Consider the following 20,884-nt stretch of genomic DNA (forward strand, 5'->3'; position numbering starts at 1 on the left):
CTAAATCACTGCTGAATCTTGCCCTCCAGAGTGCGCTGGCTTACTCTGTGTCTCCTGATTCACTACTAGTATATCATCATTTATAAATGCACTTTATCCATGCACTTCCCTCATATTTTTCATATTAACAAAGCCAATTTTCATCAACATCTTTAATCTAAGATCACAGTTGGTTGCTAATGTACAGACAGGAGTAAGAAAGAATATTTTAAAGTTATCTGTTCCAGACACCTGGAATTATTTAGCAGACCACACACTCTACGATGGTGTAAAACGTGAGAAAATGAAATATGTTTCTATGTTTTCAATATAATGATATACTATAACATAACAATAAAAGTGGGGTTGTTGGCTTTTCTATATAATTCTGTATACAGTTATATTTTGTAATGTCTTAAAGCTTAAACACTGTAAAGTGCCTTGAGATAACTTCTGGTGTGATTTGGTGCTATGCAAATTAAACTGAATTGACTTGAACCTTGGTGGCATTATTACCTGCTAAGAAATATTTAATAAATAAAATACAAAAACACATTTACTTATTCCTGCATGACTTTGTAGTACAGTATATTAAAATAATCTTCGGAGGGATATACTGTATTCCAATCCCTGACTTAAATTAAATGTGCTTCTTTTTTTTTTAATATAATTTATTTATTTGTGTAGGATTTATTTGATGTGAGGTGAGGTGTGTGTGAAGAGTCTCGTGAAGTCTCGCGGTAGTTGTGTTTCTCCCAGGCTCGTGAAGTCTCGCGGTAGTTGACAGATGAGCGACGCTATCAGGGAGCTGGCGGTCCGGGCGGACGGAGTTTACAAAAGTGTCGTTAAAACCGGGAAAATGGCGTCGGCGGCCACACACCGATGAGTTTACCGTCGGCAGCAGCTGCTGACTTCACTACAATATGGATTCTAACACGGTCAGTCGCTCCCCCAGAGAGGAGGGGGAGCTGGAAGACGGAGAGATCTGCGACGATGAAACCGAGGAGAGTGTGCCGATCCGACGGGGGGATGGTAACAGGCCCGGCGGCCGCGGTGCTCCTCCACGGAACCGAAAACCTCGCCCACACCCTCACCCTCACCCTCACCACATGTTGCCACATCTGGGCCACCAGCCGCCAGATTTTCGCCTCCTGATGCCGTACAACATCGGACCTCACGGCTCTTTTTCCCCGAGTCACCGGCAGCAGTGCGGGCCGAGCGGGCCCGACCGGCCTCCTGTTCCCTCACCTCCGCCGCCTCCGCTGCTGCTGCTGCCGCCGCCGCCGCCGGGCCTCGGTCCTCACGGTGAGCCGAGCCCGCGGTCGAACTTCTGGGAGCGGAGCCACGGAACCCTGGGCAGGTTTAGGCACCGGACAATGCCGAACGGCGGACGCGGGGCCTGGAATCGAGGCAGCCGGGGGGTGGGAGGCAGCAGAGCTCCCCTCGGTCGTTATGGGGCCGGAGAGAGTCACGGCCCCGTTAAAGAGTCTCCCTCGAGAAAACGTATCCTTCCCCGGTTGTTCTAATTAATAATGTGCAAATAATCAGGAGACAGTGGTTTAATTAAAGTTCAGCAGCCCTCTACGTTTCCAATGATCCGATTCCGGAGCTGCTGTGAATCCAATAATCAGATCGCTCTCAGACAGTAGACAAGTACTTTTACTGAAGTGCTTTTACTGAAGTACTTTTACTGAAGTACTTACTGAATCACAGCTTTCTGGACGTTTCCTGATGAACAATTTAAAATAAAATGCTATGTTTAAAAGATTAAAACATCTTAAGATGCTTTAGTTTATGAAATGAATGAAAATTATTTCATCTTGCAGTAAACTGAATACCTGTAACAGGTGTTTTCCCGCTATTTCGAGATACCTTTCTTAGACCTTGAGCTAATATATGATTGTGATAATGACCGAAAACAGTTCAGCAGATGAGATGAGAATAAACGGGTGACTTTGACTGTGGCAGATAATGAATGAAAATTCTCCAGGTGGAGTCTAGTACACGTGTAGGTGCTGTTGAGACCTGCTGCAGTCCCAGTTCTCACAGAGTAGATGATCCCAGTGTGCATCTCTGGGTTTTAAGAAAATGAAACCTGGAGAACGATGATGCCTGTCTGCTGAGTAACTGTTCTGTGAAGAAGATGATGATTAATCTGATCCCCGGTGGAGGTGTTATTGATTTGCTAAAAACGTCAATGAGTTTTAATTAACAGATAATTTGTTCAGTATCTGAGAGAGGAAAAAAGAAGACGATTTTATAAGCTAAAATTAAGCAGCAGTCATGCTGAAAACTTATAAATCATTTCAGTTTTCAGTGAGATCACTCTGAATATCTTTGGGTTATCTGGTAACCCGTCAATAAAGTCTAAGTCTTGATTATCTTTTAGGCTGTTATTAAAATTTATGTTTAGGCATTTTGTCACATCATTTTTCCAGTAAATCCAGTAAACGTTTCTTAGAATAAACTATGAAACAGCTCATTAAAAACTTAAATCTGTATGTTTTATTGTCAGGGGGAAATGGGCTTAAGCAGCATTATCTCAGTACTCTTTATGATTAATAGTATAAAACCTGCTGCTGACCTTAACCTCTGACTACAGAGAAACCTCAAACCAGGACTCAGACCAGGAAAGTGGTCCACAGTGTTTCCCAACCAGATAGTGGTGTTGACGAGTCCTTTGAGGACTTGTTGTCCAAGTATAAGCAGATTCAGCTGGAGCTGGAGTGTATCCGCAAAGAGGAGACCATGGCTCTGGAGCCCAAAGCTTCCCCCGTCAGAGACGACTCCCCAAACCACACAGCCAGTATTACAGAGACTAGATCGATACCTGAACCAGCTCTGAGTCCGGCACGACCAGAAGAGACATTTGAAGGGGAAAAGTCTGAGAAGAAAGTCTTCCAGGCATTCAACATCAAACCACTGCGTCAGAAACTGTCAACTCCTGCAGATCTAGATGAGCTGCAGAGGAGACGGGCGGAGCAGGAGGCAGCAGACACACAGACAGATGGTGAGATGGAGCAGGTCCTCCTGAGTTTTAAATTTACCTACAGTCAGCTCACAGAGCCATGTTCTCTAAATCTGCAGAATCTTTAACAGCACTTCTGCTGCAAGAGAAACAAGATTTGGACATGTTTATCAAGTTATTTCTGGTTTCCCAGAAGGAAATTATTTAGTTTTATCCAGGTTGGTGCAGCTCAAAGTGATTTACAGACCACTTACAATAAGACTATACATGTGAACTGTATGAGAAAAATGCTCACAACAATATAAGTAATAAAAAAACAGGGGAATCCACAGAGAAATTTGTTCTTTTATTTTACAAAAAGAACCAACATTTCCGTCTTTTCTCATGCAGCTGTTTAACATGAAGTATCAGAGAAACTGCAGATGTTCTTGAGATGTTGCTCACATTATCAAACAGAATGAATCTCTGCTTTCACCCTTTCACCTGTTGATACGTTTACATTCAGGTAGAAGTTGTTGGGTTTTTTTTTTACAGTAACACTGAAAACAAAGTGACGTCAGAAGAACGTTTGTGTGCAATGTTTAAGTTTTTAAGGCTTAATGAGTATATAGAGGTTTCACTTCCTGTGGTGTGTTTCTCCAGGTGCAGAAGAAGAAAGAGGAGCAGATGCTGGAGCAGAAACTGAACAGAAACCTGAACCAGAATTGGAAGACAAAACGTATTTGTGTTGCAGTGAGGAAATGGACAAAGATGGGAAAAGTAAAAAGACGTGTTTATGTCGCAGAGAGTCATCGCCGTCCAGCGAGGAGTCGGCTGTTTCTCCAGACAAGGTGAAATGGACACTGCAAAACTGCAGAGACACTGTGTGTTAAGCTGAGTGATCTGATTGGTGGATTCTCTTCTCACACAGCCTAAAATCAGTTCACTTCAACTTTAGATAAAAACCAGTGCTGCATAAAATCCTTCTAAGAATTTTTTTTTTTTTTTTTTTTTTTTTTTTTTTTTGTCTCAGTCTGATCCACTGTGAAATAGTCAGAACCAGTAACACATTTCTTTGTGAATTTTTACAGTAATGTACTAGGTTACATTACAGGACATGCAGTAACAGTATGACATTACTACCTTAGTCTCAGATCTTCTCAGAGTACATTTTGTGAATGCTTGTACTTTTGTTTTTAGTATTGAAAGAGTATTGGTACTTTGTACAGTTTTAATCTGTCAAAATAGCCTTTCTGGGGTTAAGACTAGGTTTTAGTGCTGCGGAATGCATTATGTCTGAGTGTTCTCACAGGTAAAGTGAGACAAACTGTGTGTGTATGTTTCTGGGAGCAGCCGGTGGTAAAGGTGGAGGAGGAGGAGCTGTCGGAGCTACAACTGCGTCTCCTTGCTCTGCAGTCGGCCAGTAAGAAGTGGCAGCAGAAGGAGCAGCAGGTGATGAAGAAGAGCAAAGATCGGATCACCAAAGCCGTCCAGGAGAGGAGCTCCAGCTCGGTCCCCGGACCTGGGTCCCCTGTGCCTGGCAAGCAGAGAGTCACCACCAGGTCGGCGTCTTCTGCTGCTACTGCAGACAGGAGCAGAACCAGGTCCAAACTTATGGACAGGGACCGAGATCGGGCCAAGACTGGGCCCAGACCTCCAGAGAGAGACAGACCCAAACAGAGTCCAAAACTGGTTCCTAAGGCAGCCCAGGAGAGAGGTTGGACACCAGGAAAACCTCGTTCGACCAAGAAGATGATCAGCCCAGGTGAGGGACCAGAACCAAAACTTAAGCACATGTCGTCTGTGTGTGACAGTGAAGTTGCTCAGAGAGAATCAGAATCAGTGGAAACACAGATGTTTCCTGGCTAACGTGTGTCTTCTGTTAGGTTCAGTGGCGAAGCAGGCGTTCAGGAAACAGCAGCTAAGGACCTGGAAGCTTCAGCAGCAGCGGCAGCAGGAGGAGAAACGACGGCAAGATGAAGAGGAACGACGTAAACGAGAGGATGAAATCCGCAGAATCCGGGACCTGTCCAACCAGGACGAGCAGTACAATCGCTTCATGAAGCTGGTGGGGGCGAGGCCGAGGACGCGTGGTCAAGTAAGAGACCGTAAAACTCGTAGGCAATGATGGAGTGTCTGTGTATTGACATTAACATTAACATCAGGTGTTTTTCTGTCCTTCAGTCCAGGGATCGTGAACATAGGAAGTCCACAGGTAAGCAGGGTCTAGACGCCTCAGGTAACCTCTACCAGTACGACAACTACGATGAGGTGGCGATGGACACGGACAGCGAGACTAGTTCACCAGGTGAGAGGACAGGTACTTTTTCAGGTCCTGTACTTTCTTACTGTTGTTCCAGTTTATTTGACGGAGCCTCACACCTGTTTCTCCTTTTATACTGATCGTCTAGTTCAGCTGAAGCATCTCAAAACCTGCCTCACTTTTACCTTTAACCATTGTTAAGATAAGATGTCATATGCACAAATGTACATAGTACAGTGTACAATGAAATGTGTTGATGTACCTGCTTCCTTTTACATAGTGAGGCAGTAGATATCTACCTCAGTAGATATGAGAACAGAAGTCACAGATAAAAATATACAGAATAAATGTGCAAACCTGTGCTTACCTGTGTTTACATCTGCACGTTGTGCTTTCTCTTCATGCCTGTTTTATTAAAATGGTTTTACTTTGAAATTCATGCTTTTATTTTGAAGCACTGTTAAATAAATGTTGACTCTGTAATTAATTAGCCTCCATTTGTTTTTTTGTTGCTGTTTTTCAGTCCCATCCCCGACTCACAGCCTGTTCCCTGCTGACGGCCCTGGATGTTTACCTCAGGTGTCTCTGTATGTGACCGACTCTGCTCAGTATGCAATGGTGCGTTCTTCATCACATTGTTAGATCATTGATCTGCTGTAGAGCCAGGCAGTGTTCTGATACTGATCTGTGTTCAAATATCTCATATGTTCAGTGATGTCAACAAGTTTCCAGTCGATGTAGAGGAAATAACAGACACGCTGAGCATTTTCTTGTAAGAAAAGCACAGAAACACAGATGTTAACACATTTATCTTCCTCTGTTTCTCAGGATTTCTCTCAGCCCTTCCTCTCCCCTGTGCTGTCTGGTGTTCCTCCCCCGCCTCCCCCTCTCCCACCTCCACCAGATGAGCCGGAGCCCCCTCCCAAACCCCCATTTGCTGATGAGGAAGAGGAGGAGGAGATGCTGCTGAGGGAGACCTGTTTGATGTCGATGGCCAACAAGAGGGTGGCAGCGACTGAGGTTTGTCCCGAGAACCTGTCCTTCATCTGTGTACGAATGTAACTGGTTTCCCCAGTTACTGTATACAAGTGCTTTTTTCACATACACCTGTGCTGATGGTGCTGATATCTGTGTCTGTCTGTAGGAGAAGAGCTGCAGTCGTCCTCTGTCCCCAAGCTGTCCTCCTTCTACGGGAGTCCAGCAGCCAATCAGAGGCAACCTGAGCACTGTCAGTCTCAACACGGTGTCTCACTCGAGGAATAAGTTCAGCAGAGCACATCATGCTCCCAGGGCTCCGCTGGTGGTAAGATCGTCCTTCCAGTCTGAATTCACTACACCAACATACTAGACACTAACTCATGCACTGAGTCTGTATTAGTGAATATTTTAACTTGAGTGTGAATTGTGTGAAAAAGGTAACTCATCAATTCATCATTATCTGCTTCACTAGGGAAGAGTTCTGCCTCTGAAAACACTGGTTCAGAACAAATACAGTTCCCTAAAACTAGGATCCAGGATTGTTAATTCAAAGCGTCTTGAAAATGCTCCTTTTATTGAGAGTATTGTGCCAGTCTGACATGTCTATACATGTTTCTGTCAGCTCCAGATGATGTAGCCTCCTGTACAGCACAGAAAATGTAAATATTCTGTCAGAAACATCATTCAAGTCATTGAAGGATCTGGGGTTTAGAAAGAAAGACAGAGACTTGTTGTTGTTATGGGGGCAGAAAATCTACTGTGATGTAGGAGACATGAGGAGCAGAACATTTAAATGATGTTTTGATGAAATCAGTTGAAACTTAAACTGTGGAAAAAGGGAACGTGCAGCAGTGAGCTGCAGACATTTGTTCAGTTTTTATTCACTCTGTGTCAGACTTAAACACATTCATATTGATCCTATGGGTTCGTCGTCGTTGCAGGTCTCAGGTCATGTGACAGATCCCACATTCCGTCTTTATTAACAGAGTAAAACCAGCAGACACGGAGCCACATGTTCCTCTCATGATGATTATGACGACGCACTGATTCATATTTGTCTCCTCCAGCTGCCCCGACACAAGTCTGTGGTGGTTTCTCTCAATGACTCAGATGACAGTGACTCCGACATAGACGCCTGCAGCTCCACACAGGCTGTGTTCGGAGGACTGGAGTTCATGATCAAAGAAGCCAGGAGAACTGTTGAGGTGGGGGCATACATACTGCATGTCAACTGCATGTCAAAGAAACTGCTGGAAAATGGAATCAGGAAGTTATGTTCAGAGTGGAGAAAGTAAAACACTGTAGAGCACAGTCCTTTGTAAAGGAGGGAAGGATGTTGACCCGAAGCCCAAATTGTGTGTGTGTCTGTGTGTGTCTGTGTGTGTCTGTGTGTCTGTGTGTGTCTCTGTGTGTCTCTGTGTGTGTGTGTCTCTGTGTGTCTCTGTGTGTCTCTGTGTGTCTCTGTGTGTCTCTGTGTGTCTCTGTGTGTCTCTGTGTTCAGTAAGATAGAAAAGTTCCAAACAAGTGCAGATACTTTACCATTTCTTTGTGATTTTCTAAATCTTCCAGGCAGCAAAGCCTAAAGCAGCCTCAGGATGTGAGAAAGAAAACAACCCAGTGAGAACTCCAGAAGCTTTACCTGAAGCCAAGAAGGCTGAATACCGTCTTCTCAAAGAGGAAATCGCCAGGTACCAAATTAGTACACACCGCTTCTGACGTGTTGAGACCAACATATATGTCATAAGTACTGAACGAGAGATTCTGAAAGCGTAAAGTGTGAATGTTGTGACTGTCGGCAGCAGGGAGAAGCAGAAGATGTTGAAGGATCACAGTCTGAGTCCGCGGAGCTCCACTGTTACTGCCATCTCGGAGTCCATGCTGGACTCAACAGCGAAGTCAGCTGCAGAGTTGAAGTTGTGTGAAGCTGAGCAGAGACTCAACAAACACAGGTGGGGCTTCAACACTTGGGCATTCAGTCTGTGACCAGGGATGTTAGACAGCTGCAGACACTGGTTGAATTTAATGTAGGACTTCAGTGACAACTGTTGAGTTATTTAGTTAGCCAGAGTGTATATCCCCATGCAGCCTGCTGTTTCCTGTTACCTGCTGTACAGGATTGTGGTCTGTAAACCGTCTCCTCCTCTCCCCCAGAGAGCTGCTGCAAAGGGACGAGGCTGTCCTCAGACACCTGCTCCAGCAGGAGCTGAGGAAGGGTGAGTCTCTGAAGGCTGCCGAGGCTAAAGTGCTGAAACTGAGAGAGCAGCTCCAGGCGTCAGAGAAAATTGTCAGTGCAAACAAGACACTGCTCAAGAAGTTGCAGGAACAGGTAAGAGGTTGGATCCAGATCCTGGAAACTAGAGGTCTGTGGTGGTTATTTACAGCCGAGATCTTTCCTGTGTGCAGGTGCACCGTGTTGAACATCGAGTGTCCATAAAGAAGAGCTTTGCTGCCAGGTTGGAGCAGGAGCTGGCACAGGCTCAGCTAGCTGCTGGAAGAGGATCCAAGCGCAGAACAGACTCCAACCAGAACCTGGTGAGAAACCCCACCTTTACATGCGTGTGAGGAAATCTTATGAATGCTTCTCTGAGGCTGCATTCACATCTCGGTCTTTAAAGCTCTCTTCTGATGTTTCAGTGTTGATCCAGCTTATAGATCCAAAACTCTGGAGCTGATAAATGTCCACGCATGCTCAGATTGAACTGATATTCACATATGAACAAGAACAACAGGAACAGATCAGGTTCCTCAGCAGCTGCTGCTTATCATATAAAAGTTAAAAGTATCTTATAGCTGTGGTGTTTGTACCTGACTCTGACTGTTAATGTTGAATATTAATTACGGTTGAAGTTTAAACTGGCAGTGTTAGTTGCAACTAGCTTTAGCTTCATTTAGCAGCTCTTGTGTTACGCTAGCATAGCGTTAGCTTAGCTGTGTTCAGTAATGTTCGGGAGAAACTCTGACTTGATATTCAATTTTTTACTGTTTTTACTTTGAGCAGCTGATGTGGTAAAAATCAAGGATGAAAGTAACAAAATGCATTGATTTAAAAAAAAATAAAAAAATAAAAAAAGTAGTAATGAAAAGTGGAAAATGTTTGGGAGCAGCTGCAGATCATCAATTTAAAGGAAGGAGACCAATAGTGTTTCTGAATATGAGAAGCTGCTCAAGTTAGCGTCTGGTTTAAAAGCCAGGTGATCTGTGCAGAGACTCAGATCAGATAGGAAGCAGGTCCAGGACCTCTCTGTGGCAGTGACCTAGAGATGCAGACAGGAAATCAATCTTTTATCATATTTTTGATCTAACTAGCTAAACTAAACCAGAGTTTTCAAAGTGTATGGGACTGTTTCTAGTCAGTTCTCAACTCATTATCTAGCTAGCTAGCTAGCTAGCAAGCAAGTCAAATATGCAAAGGAAACATATGCATGAACCCATCAGATATAAAGGCTTCAGCTTTCCTTATCATCTATTTACATGATGACAGTGATGTTCCTGAATATGTGCTTGCATTACTGAACTAACCAGAGTGCCCCCCCCCCCCCCCCCCCCCAGCCCTTGAAACTCCAGCGTGTGGACGGAGCACCTCGTGGATCAGAGCGTCACTTTGCAGAGCTGATCGCTCAGAAACAGCGGCTACAGCAGCTCGAGTCTGAATACGCCCTCAAGATCCAGAAGCTGAAGGAAGCTCAGGCCCTGCGAAACAAAGGAATTCCTTTAGAGCCACCACTTAGAGCTTTGACCCCCCCAGACCCTCAGATCCAGATCCCACCTCCTTCCACTCCCTTCCCAGTGCCCCAGCCCTCCCTGCATGATCTAACCCAGGACAAACTCACCCTGGACAGTGAAGATGTCACAGAGACAGATGATCACGAACTGGAATCAGCTGCTGCCGCTAAAGGCCCCCGTCGACGCTCCCTTCATCAGTCCAGCTGTTCCTTCACCAAACCCCATCTGGAGCAGCTGAGCTCCACTCCAGCTAAAGACGGCAGCACCAAACCTGCCAAAACTTCGGGCAGCTCCGAGGCTCCTGCGGAGATGTTTGCAGGGCACGACGTGGAAGCTCTCAAGCTGAGATACCAGCAGCAGCCACTGCTGGAAGAGCTGCTGCAGAGGGAGCTGCAGAACCTGGGAGATCTCATTCGCAACCACCTACCTACACAGGTCAGAACCAGAACTGTAAATGTAGGGCTAATGGTTAGTTTAGTTAACCGTTTTATCTGCAGAATGAATAATTTTAGACAAGCTTTCCTTAAACAGTAATTTAAGTGATTCCATTTCACTTAGCTGAAATATCATTGGAGTTTCAAATGGGGAAAAAAAAATTCTTCGTTTAGTAGTTAAATGATTACATGATGCTGCTTTTTAAAAGTTGCCTGTTATTAATTTGGAGTTACATCTTTTCCTTAGTACTTATTCCTTTTCAGTACAGTATCTCTTGTTTTGCTTTTTATATGCGGAACACACTGGGTATAAATATACATTTATTTTAAATGATTGTCCAAATCCTAAATTGTCTCCACGTTGACCCGCATTGAATGGTCTTTGTCTCCTTGTGCAGGTGGTCTCAGTGGAACTAGACTCAACAGTAACTCAGTCTGGGAGCACAGAGCTGAAGCCAGTTCCCTTTGGACTATATTACAGCCCTCTCCTTGTCTTCAGATCATACAGGTACACTCCACATCTGACCACTTTACAGCGCCTGTAAAGAGTTTGTCAGCACTGAATCACGTCTTTACTGATTTCAGGTGTGTTTACAGGGGAATTCACCTGCTGTAAGATCACATGTGTCTGGTCCAGTTGTGTCAGGAGATTGTGGTATAAATTTACCAGAACCTGAAGTATAAAGACATGATTATTTGGAAGGTCTAGTTTTTGTCTGTCACGGTGCCTCGTCCACCATAGAGACAAACACCGAAAGCAACTCTGCAAAAAGCTAATTGAATATCACAGGAACAGATCGATGTCAGAGTCTGACTGAATCAGACATTAAGAAAGATGGTCAGCCATGAGTGTGATTTTATTTATTTATTTTTTCTTCTTTCATTTGTGGCCGTGAAATACATATTTACCACTTACCACTGAACGTTGAACTGACAACGTTCCTGTTCTGTCTTAGGTTCAGTCCGTATTACAGGACCAAGGAGAAGTTGTCTCTAAGCTCTGTAACATACAGCAACACCATCGACCCAAAGAAGTGTTTCTGTCGGTTCGACCTCACAGGAACCTGCAACGATGATGACTGTAGATGGTAAGAGCCTGAAACTGTCCTCTCACCTCCCTGCTGAGCTGCTGTGTAATGTCTGCTCTCCCTCCATGTTGCAGGCAGCACATGAGAAACTGTACTTTGACTGGAAACCAGCTTTTCCAAGACATCTTGTCTTACAACCTGTCTCTGATTGGCTGTTCTGAGAGCAGCTCCGATGAGGAAATCGGCGTCGCCACAGGTTAAGACACTTTGAGCATATTCTCGCAACACAAACTGTTTTCTGTAATATTTGTGTTGTCTTGAGTCGGTGGTCTTTGTTTTATGTATGTGTCTGTATGGTTTGTAGAAAAGTACATGAAGAAGCTGTTTGGCACCAACAAAGACCGCATGGGAATTGACCAGAAGGCTGTCCTGCTCGTCAGCAAAGTGAATGAAAGCAAACAACATGGTTGGTGAAGTTTTGGGGTTTTTTTAACTCTCATAGTCAGAGAGACTGTTCGCAGATTTCTAAACAGTCTTGTCATTTGCAGTTCCTCCGTTCACTACCTGTAAAGACCTGAGGACGTGGAGACCGAAACCATCTGCGCAGAGCTGCGTCAGCCCTGAGGACGAGGTCGAGGACGACCCCACAGTTGAAAATATCACAGCACACAGGACACAGGGTGAGAAAATTCAGACATGCAATTTTAGATTTGATACATCTGTCACAGAAAACACTCTTAACTGCCGCTATTACAATGCAAAACAAAAAGCCTTTACTCTCACTTCTGGTTTTATAGCTCAGTTGTTTTATAATTTATCACAGTGCAAAAAAATTCAGTGCTGAGATGAAGTTGCTGAACTGAATGTGCTCCAGCTGCTCTTTGCTGATCTGACCTTAAATATGTGCACAGTAATTACACATGAAAGCTACTGAAAAGCCATGATAAATTAAAAAAAAAATAAAAATCTGCTCAACTTATCATGTTACAGCAATATTTGGAACAGAAAGTCAGCTACACTGAGCAGCGCGGATCACTGTTCACTGTCAGACATATTCACTGTGTCACTTCTCTTTTTTTATATTTAAACCTAAAATAATCTCTTCTGATCCTGGATGGATCTGCCTGACTACCAGACTTATTTCTGTGCAGATGATGGCTTGAAGTCCAGAATGTCGGTTTTGGACGTTTGTGTCACATCAGAGGACAAACGTTATTTTGTCAGTGAGACAGACGACATATCTAACCTGGAGACTAGTGTCCTGGAGAATCCTGGAGACACTCAGCTGTGGATCAAACTGGCTTTCAAATACCTCAATCAGAATGACGTGTAAGTCACCAAATCACTGCTTCTGTGTTCTACTGGTTCTACTTTGTTTCTGTTGTTTCACTGTGGATCTTTTGTCTGCAGGTCTGCAGCAGAGTGTCTGGAAGCTGCCTTGAACACCTTGTCTCGTGCTCTGGAGACAAACTGTGACAATCCAGAGGTGTGGAGCCACTACCTTTCTCTGTTTTCCAGACGAGGCAGCAGGGAGGAGGTCCAGGAGATGTGCGAGATGGCTGTGGAGCATGCACCTGACTACCACGTGTGGTGGAACGTAAGTCCTGATGTCTGATGCTCTTTAACATACAAATGGAGAATCTGTTGCTGTGTGCGTGTTTTGACTGTGCTTGCTGCTCTTACTGGACAGAAACAATAGACACTTAACAGGTTACACAGATTTAGTTCAATGTCTGATTTTTCCCTCGGCAGTATTTGAATTTGGAGAGCTCTTTCGATGGGAAGGACTACGTGTGTGATCGTCTGCTGCAGTTTCTCCTCACAGAGGCGTCCTCGGGGGTCACAGACAAACTGTCTTTTCAGCTGATGGAGGCTCTGCTTTACAGAGTTCACCTCAATCTGTTCACAGGCAGGATGGAGAGTGCACTGGCGATTCTGCAGGTCAAACACAAAGATTTAATGTTTCTGAACTGGTGGATCAACTGTGACGTGTTTCAGTTAGACCTGACCTTAAACATGTTTAATGTAAAAAACTGACACCTGTTACAGTTGAAGTCTCAGCATAGTGTGAAGACCCTGGAAACTTGAGGTCAAACTATTGTTATTGTTGTCTGCAGAATGCGTTGAAGTCAGCCCATGACAAGAGCATGGCAGACCACCTGACAGCCAGCGACCGGGCATTGGTCTGGCTCTCCTACATTCACCTGACGGAGTTCGACCAGCTGCCGTGTAGCATGTACGACCCAGCAGAGTCTGGTCCGTCCAGACTGGTCAGCAGAGAGTCCTTCCAGCTGCCATGGAGAACGCCGCAGGACATCAGCATGCCGCTCAACATCCTGATTGCTCTCTTCCAAGGTAAGAAGACCAAAACCACATCTGGTCCAGTTGAAGGGTTTCAGTTTGGCACAGCAGTCTCTCATTTTCTGTGGTGTTTTCTCCGAAGATGCTATTCAGCGCTGCAGTGATGAGTCTCTGTCTCAGAGCGAGAGGGTTGTGGCTTGTCTGCCTCTGCACACAAATTTCATCTTCCTCCACCAGGTGCTGCAGAGGTGAGTCGACTGCTGCTGTGACCTACCTAATGAGGAAAGGTCTAACCCTAACCTTCCTAAACTTGTTTTTATAAGGGAAATATAGTGATACGTTGGACTAGTTTTAAATTACTTTTTACACCACAAAACAGTTTTACTGAACTGTTTTGTTTTGTTTTGTTTTCTTTTTTTGTGAATGAGTTTAGTGCAGTATATATATATTTTTTTTCAGACATGGTTTTTGCTGTGTGTGTCCATGCAGATATGATGAAGGCATCGTTCTGTGTGAGTCTCTACTGGATGTCTGTCCTGAGTCGTGCATCCTGCGAGACGCACTGGCCGAGCTCCACATCAGGAAGGGAAACGCAGATCAGGCAGTCAGGATGTGGCTTCACGTTCTGGCTGAGTGTCCCAACAACGCAGAAGTCTTCTATCATTCCTGCAAGTTCCTCATGGCTCAGGTGAGCTCAGGTGTTTGTTTCAGGAAATAAAACTCCTGGAATTTTCCCTTAATATTGTTAAACACTGTGCTCACACTCACATGCTGCATGTTGTAATATGAATCATATTATTATTCTACAGGAGAAGTCCAATGCTATTGTTCCTCTGTTTCGAGGATTTATCCTGTCACTGTGTGAGGATGAACAGAGTCAGGAGAAACCTGTGGACGTCCTGCGGTACGTCATGTTGAGTGATACATTGAACTAGTTTTTCCAATGAGCCAGAGCATACAGGTATTTATAAGGAGCCAGGTGTTTCAGTGACACACTTTGAAACACTACCAGCCCCATAATGATATACCCAAACAAAAACGGCTGTGGCTGTGAGCTATAAGATTAATAATAAGAAACCAAAGTTTGTTGTTGAAGTATCAGCTACAGAGCTGACCGCTTGAACCTTAAATAGTCACAACTTTAGTTTTGGGTCGTGTTTTAAGTTCTGCTTTGTAGTCTGTGCTGTGAACTGCGTTCTCTGCTAAAGGGCAGTGGCACACTGAGGACAGACGGGGCGGGAGACCATAGAAAGATGGCTTCCTAGCAGAGTAGAGGAGGAGGAGGTGGTTTAGAAGTTAACATTTGTTACCTTCTCCCCTACCAGACACATCCTTGGTTTCCCTGCAGACGAGCTCGTCAGAGGTCCCATCATCAAGAAGGAGCTGGAGAAGAAGCTCAGTCAGCAGGCGCCCTACTTCCATCTCATTCACTGGTGTGTGCTGAGTCAGTGTGTTAGAAATTATATTACAGGTGAGGTATTAACGACGACCTCACCTGTTACATAGCTGTATGGTTCTGTACTGGACTGGCTTACATTGAAAGGTGTTTGTAATATTTGATCAATTGTGTCACTCATAGAAAGCTGACAGAACCAAATCTTACATTTTTAGAAAATGTGTTATGTGTTTTATAAATCCTCTGAGTTCATTTGTAATGGATTTTGATGAAGCAGTGTTGATGAGGATGTTCTGTTGTTCTTGTTAATGATGTTGCCATTGCTGCAGTCGCTGGCAGTGGCTGCACGGCTCTATGAACGACACAGTAGATGCCTTTGAGAGAGCACTGGGATCAAACTTGCAGCTAGAAGAGCTTCACAAACTTTGGATAGAGTGAGTGTCAACAACCATCTGCTGTGTTATCACCAAAAATACTTCACTGCTCAAAGAATTAAAGGAACACTAGTTAATAAGAGTTAAGCATCAAGTCGGTAAAACTTCTGGTACATTAATGTGGTCAGTTAAGTAGCAGTGGGTTGTTAATCAGTTTCAACTGCTTTGGTGGTAATGAAATTAGCAACAGATGAACTCGAGGGGCAACAATGAGACGACCCCACAACAGGAATGAATTTACAGGTGGAGGCCACTAACATTTTTTTCACTAGTTTTACATTTGGCTAATGTCAGAGTCACTACTGATAGTATGAGGTGATACCTGGACCCTACAGAGGTTGAACAGACAGTTCAGGTCCTCCAGGATGTCACATCAGCATGTACCATTGCCAGAAGGTTTGCTGTGTCTCCCAGCACAGTCTCAAGAGCACAGAGAAGATTTTAGGAGACAGGCAGTTACTTTAAAAGAGCTGGACAGGGCCGTAGAAGGTCCTTAACCCATAAACGGGACCGGTATCTGCTCCTTTGTGCAAGGAGGAACAGGATAAGCGCTGTCAGAGCAAAATGACCTCCAGCAGGTGTGATCAGAAACAGACTTCATTAGGTGGGTCAGTAATGGTCTGGGGAGGCATACCAATAGAGGGACGCACAGACCTCTACACGCTAGACAACAGCAGCCTGAGTGCAGCCTGAGTGCAATTAGTTATTGGAATGAAATCCTTGGATCCACTGTCAGACCCTACACTGGTGCAGTGGGTCTTGGGTTGCTTCTGGTGACATCAGTGCCTGGCCCCCTGTGGTGAGAGTATGCTGGCTGACCACCGCCACCACCCCCGCTTGCCTGACCTAAATCCAGTAGTACACCTCTGGGACATTATCTTTTGGTTCATCCAATGCTCCCAGGTTGCACCTCAGACTGTCTGGGAACTCAGTGATACCCTGGACCAGATCTTGGAGGAGATACCCCTGGGCATCATCCGTCATCTCGTTAGCAGCATGTCCCGGTGTTGTCAAGCGTACAAGCAGGTGGTTTCTATACAAAGTACTGAGGACCATTTTGAGTGGCTAGAATTAATTTTCAGTAAAATGGACGAACCTGCTGCATCATTTCCACTTTGAATTCAGCCCTCTAATGAGTATAATAATAACTCTTAACAATTATTTTCTGTCAAACGATGTGGCATCCTTTTGTTCCTAACACATCACCCAGATCATATCAGGATAAATATCCAGCATGATTTTTCTCCCCATTGAAATCTAAGATGTTCCTTTCATTTTTTGAGCAGTGTGTCATTGTATACTTTAAGAATGTAATGTGGTAAAAAATGTAAAAAAGCTTGTTTTGTTTATTTTATCTCCCAGCTGTAGTTAACCACCACATGTACTGACTGTAAATAACCTCTGAATGATTTTATCTGTAGTTACCTGGAGTTCAGCAGCAGTCAGCAGGCCCGTGGACCAAGTCAGTTCAAACAGTTGTCAGACCTGGTTCATCGCTGCCTGAGTACCGTCCCATCTCGACTGGAGCTTCCCTTCAACCCTGCACAGTTCTGGAACTGCTACCGCTTCCACAACAAGGTAAAACCTTTGTGTGAACAGTGTCAGCGTCGTCTGGACACCACTGAGATATTTGCTGGTAGTTATCAATAGGTAATAGATTACACCTTTAACGCCGCAGGTCTGCACTAACTTAACTGCCAGAACTCACAATGTGTAAAAACTGTACTCAAACTTGTGACTCAGTTAAAAATCAAAGTGTCACCAGACTTTTAGCAAACGTTTGAATGTTTCACCTGCTCGCTAAGCCCAGACCTTTTTCTTTTTTGTTTTTGAATGAATCTGTGAAATACACATCAACAACAAAATACTTAAAATAAAATTCAGGTTAAATAGGATGATATTAAAGAACATAAATGTTCATACATGCAGCAGTGCACAGGTGTATTCAGCTGTGTGATGGTGATTATCTAACATGTTCACTGGTTTCTTCAGGTGGTGACTCTTTTCCTGAGCCGTCTGCCACAGTCCCAGCGTGCACCGGTCCTAGAGAGGCTGCGATATGCCATGCCCAACAGCACAGAGCTGGGCCTGAGGTACACACACTGTAACACGAAGGTTGCTGCATGCTGAGGGCTCTGTGATTTTAGAATCAGCAGCTTGTTCTCAGGTTAAAGTCTGAGACTTCATTCTGAGCAGGGCTGTTTTATATCGGATGGTAACCTGCAACTCAGACAGTAGAACTGATCCAGTGTGAGTCTCTGGACATTGTTGTTGTCGTGTTTGAGCTGAATCATTGGTGTCAGTGCTGATGTGTTGCTGCACAGGTTGCTGCATCAGGAGTGGCAGGATGGAAACACTGAACACCTGAAATTCCAGGCCAGGATGTTGAGCGGTAACAGTCCAAAGTGTTTGGCCTACTGGAAAATGTAAGTCTCTGCTGTACGATCAGAGAAGCACAGAGTGTTAATCAAAATGTCAGAGAAGCTGTTTCTGTTTGGAAAGTGGAACGTGGAGATGAAACCCGGTTCCACTGCGGTTTAAAACGATGAATCTGCTGAAATCTTCTTCTTGTCAACAAATCCCATAAAAAGACCAAACCAGCACCGGTGCTCTCTGCAGCCACAGAGAGAAACATAACCACAGCAGCAAGTCATCTCACATGTCGGGCTCTAAAACCAAACTTCAGTTTGATCATATTAAGCTGTTTTTGCTGCAGAGTCAGGAAAGAGGTTTAATTTCACTCAGAATAAAAAAGGCAAAAATGTGACTCGTGGGAGAAGTTGGGTGCAGCGAGAGTTTATTTTTACTGAATCAGTAATATATTCATTAACTAAACGTGAACTTAAACAGGATTCCTGTTGGTGCAAGTACGTGTACGTGTTCGGTAGGATCCAATCAGCTTGAAGCTGAGAATCACAGACAGGAGGCATGACAGACTTCATGTTGTTTTAGTCTCCACATGAGATTTGATGACAATAAGATCAGTCACCAGACTCCAGAAAGAAAGAAATATTATATATGTACAAGTCAGTTGAAGTGTGTTGTTAAATGTTAGATTGTGCAGAGGTGAAGCTGACGTTCTGTGTGCTGTTTCTCACAGAACAATAGCTGCAGAGAGGGAACTGTCGGAGCGATCTGAGGTGAGTTAGTGATGGATGGATGTGAGAGTTTACAGATGACGCATGATGTCTGAAATATGAACTGCTCTGTCAGTTTGTGTTGATGATCACTTTGTGTCACTGAATCTTATTTCTTCCCCTGCAGGCGTTTTATCACCGTCCACCGTAACGTAACGTGTGGCGGTTTAGATTCTTGATTTGAGTTTGTGATGATGTCACGACTAAACCTCTGACTCATTTCTCACTCTGTGTTGGTTTGGTACTCAGTAGTCTTGTGTTTGTTTCTCACTCGCCTCCCTTCTTTTATTTGATGTTTTGTTTTATAGGTGCGACTCCTCTATCAGCAGGCCCTCCACAACCTTCCTCTCTGTGCTGCCCTGTGGAAAGATGTAATTCACCCCTTCACTCTCTTAACACTCATGACATTCAAACACGTAACACACATACAGATTGTCTCTGACCCGCTTGCACACGGTCACATCATGTGTCTCAGGCTGATCTGGCTAGTTTGTTGTCGAGACAAGGTCACATGTTGGTCAAACTGCGTGACCTTCTCTAAATACGATGTTTGCTAACCACTAACACGGAGCGTAGAGCAAAGTCTGGTCAAACACTGGAACCAGTCGGGATCCGCAGGATTTTGCTTTGATGTTGATGCTTGTCGGATGCGTCGAGTCCTCTTCACTGTTGCCGAGACACGTGATGTGACTGGAAACTGGGTCTGTGTCGTTACACCTGTACACGCCTGTATACATGCATGTTCACCTCCCCTCTCCCCCTCCCATCTTCCTGACTCCCCTCTCTCCCCCACCCTTTCTCCCTCAGTGGCTCCTGTTCGAAGCGGCGGTTGTCGGGGACTCGGAGCGACTGCGGCGGCTGGTGGACAGGTGTCAGCAGGTGGGAGTGAATTTAGTGTTGAGTCGAACGCAGGGGGAGCGTCACTGACTGTCATCGCCCACTGCACCTACGACACCTCTTATATCAAAGTAATAAACACAAATCAGCTGATAGGCTGTAGATGAGTGAGTGACGAGGTAAGACAGACGCCCCCACCTCCCTGAAATTCCTGATGGACCTGCTTATGTCCGTCACAACATGTACGTAAGTATCGACCTGCTGAGTCCTGGTTTTGTTTCTCCTTTGTTTGGATTTCATTTCCCTCCCTTTTTATTTCTTTGACCTTGGGGGGGTGGGGGAGTGGCTTAGGGGCTGGGAAAGGGGCGGACCGTGACGTGTCACTGTGGTGTTTGATCCCCTCCCCCCATGTGTGTGTTAAAGGATGTTTTCCTCCTGTAGCGATGCTGCAACAGACTTTTGTTTAACAAACCAGATCCTGAACCTCGTTAGTATTTTCAGTCTGATAGAGACACTGCCTCAGAGACTGATCCACTTTGTGGAAACCCCCCCCCCCCCCCTCCCAGGAGCCAGTCAGGACTCACCAACATGCTCATGTGCAATGGTTTTCTTTTTGTCACAATTCTGCCAAACATTGATTAAAGAGTATTAGTGAGGACAGGAGCACACGTCCTCCCACTGTCGCTTTTATATGTGTTGGACTGAAATGTTATTAAATTATTTTCTACTGACAAACTCCAGCTCCTGAGTCGTTACTGAGTCGTTACTGAGTCAAAGTACTTTACTCACTAGCCTAAAGTAGTTCCAGTGATTTATTCTGGTCCTGTAACAATGAGGTGGTATTTGTGCTGTTGGAACATGTTTCATGAAGCAGCAGTAAAACGTCGAAGTACAGAGTTCAGTGCACTAAAGATAAAACCGAGCCTATCCTCACTGTATCACAGAGTCAGAGACTAAGGTGTTTCTCTGACTCATCCAAACACCTGCTTTTATTGGACTGAGGATGTCATGAACTCTGCACATGTGGAAACAGCTGGACTGAGCATCAACACCACTTCCTCTCAGTTGGGGGTGGTGGGTCAGGTGTGTGAAGGCACACAACTCACGGCACTCAACAGCAAGAATCTAAATCCTGGATCACAACAGTGGACCTACAGTCTATGGTGCTGGATCCAGAGACTTCTGTGAGGAGGTGGAAGCAGATGAGGAGGGATTTTGAGGAGGATGAAGACAGGTGTGATGTCTTTCTCTTACACAGGTGACATCAGAGAACATGATTCGTAATGAAACAGAAATGTGAAGATAACCTCACTTTAAATCCTCAAGTCATGACTGGACTCAAATTTTAAACGTACACTAAATCAGATGTTTCTTTTTTAGTTCTGCACAGACTGAGGTTTTCTGTTTTGAGCTGGTTGGTGCCACTG

General features: G+C 44.7%; 1 protein-coding gene across 2 annotated transcripts; it reads left to right on the top strand.

Annotated features, from left to right (window-relative positions):
* Positions 1-770: 770 nt before the first annotated feature.
* Positions 771-20,192, top strand: LOC113165474 (zinc finger C3H1 domain-containing protein). Of its 2 annotated transcripts, none has more exons than XM_026364959.1 (35): positions 771-1,482; positions 2,582-2,989; positions 3,590-3,777; positions 4,280-4,691; positions 4,813-5,024; positions 5,111-5,246; positions 5,713-5,807; positions 6,018-6,209; positions 6,334-6,492; positions 7,235-7,372; positions 7,737-7,855; positions 7,967-8,116; positions 8,319-8,493; positions 8,571-8,699; positions 9,717-10,325; positions 10,723-10,832; positions 11,281-11,412; positions 11,487-11,608; positions 11,717-11,818; positions 11,901-12,032; positions 12,504-12,681; positions 12,763-12,949; positions 13,105-13,293; positions 13,470-13,707; positions 13,796-13,901; positions 14,143-14,341; positions 14,463-14,557; positions 14,979-15,086; positions 15,379-15,483; positions 16,905-17,061; positions 17,476-17,576; positions 17,808-17,909; positions 18,584-18,623; positions 18,929-18,991; positions 19,428-20,192. In XM_026364959.1, exons 1-35 carry the CDS (start codon positions 903-905, stop codon positions 19,545-19,547), a joined length of 6,288 nt encoding a protein of 2,095 aa, XP_026220744.1. In that variant the 5' UTR covers positions 771-902; the 3' UTR covers positions 19,548-20,192. The 2 variants fall into 2 exon arrangements, with proteins under 2 accessions (XP_026220744.1, XP_026220745.1); XM_026364960.1 differs by having other exon boundaries at positions 5,111-5,234.
* Positions 20,193-20,884: the final 692 nt, after the last annotated feature.

Source organism: Anabas testudineus, chromosome 6, assembly GCF_900324465.2.
Source record: "Anabas testudineus chromosome 6, fAnaTes1.2, whole genome shotgun sequence".
Classification (NCBI taxonomy): Eukaryota; Metazoa; Chordata; class Actinopteri; order Anabantiformes; family Anabantidae; genus Anabas; species Anabas testudineus.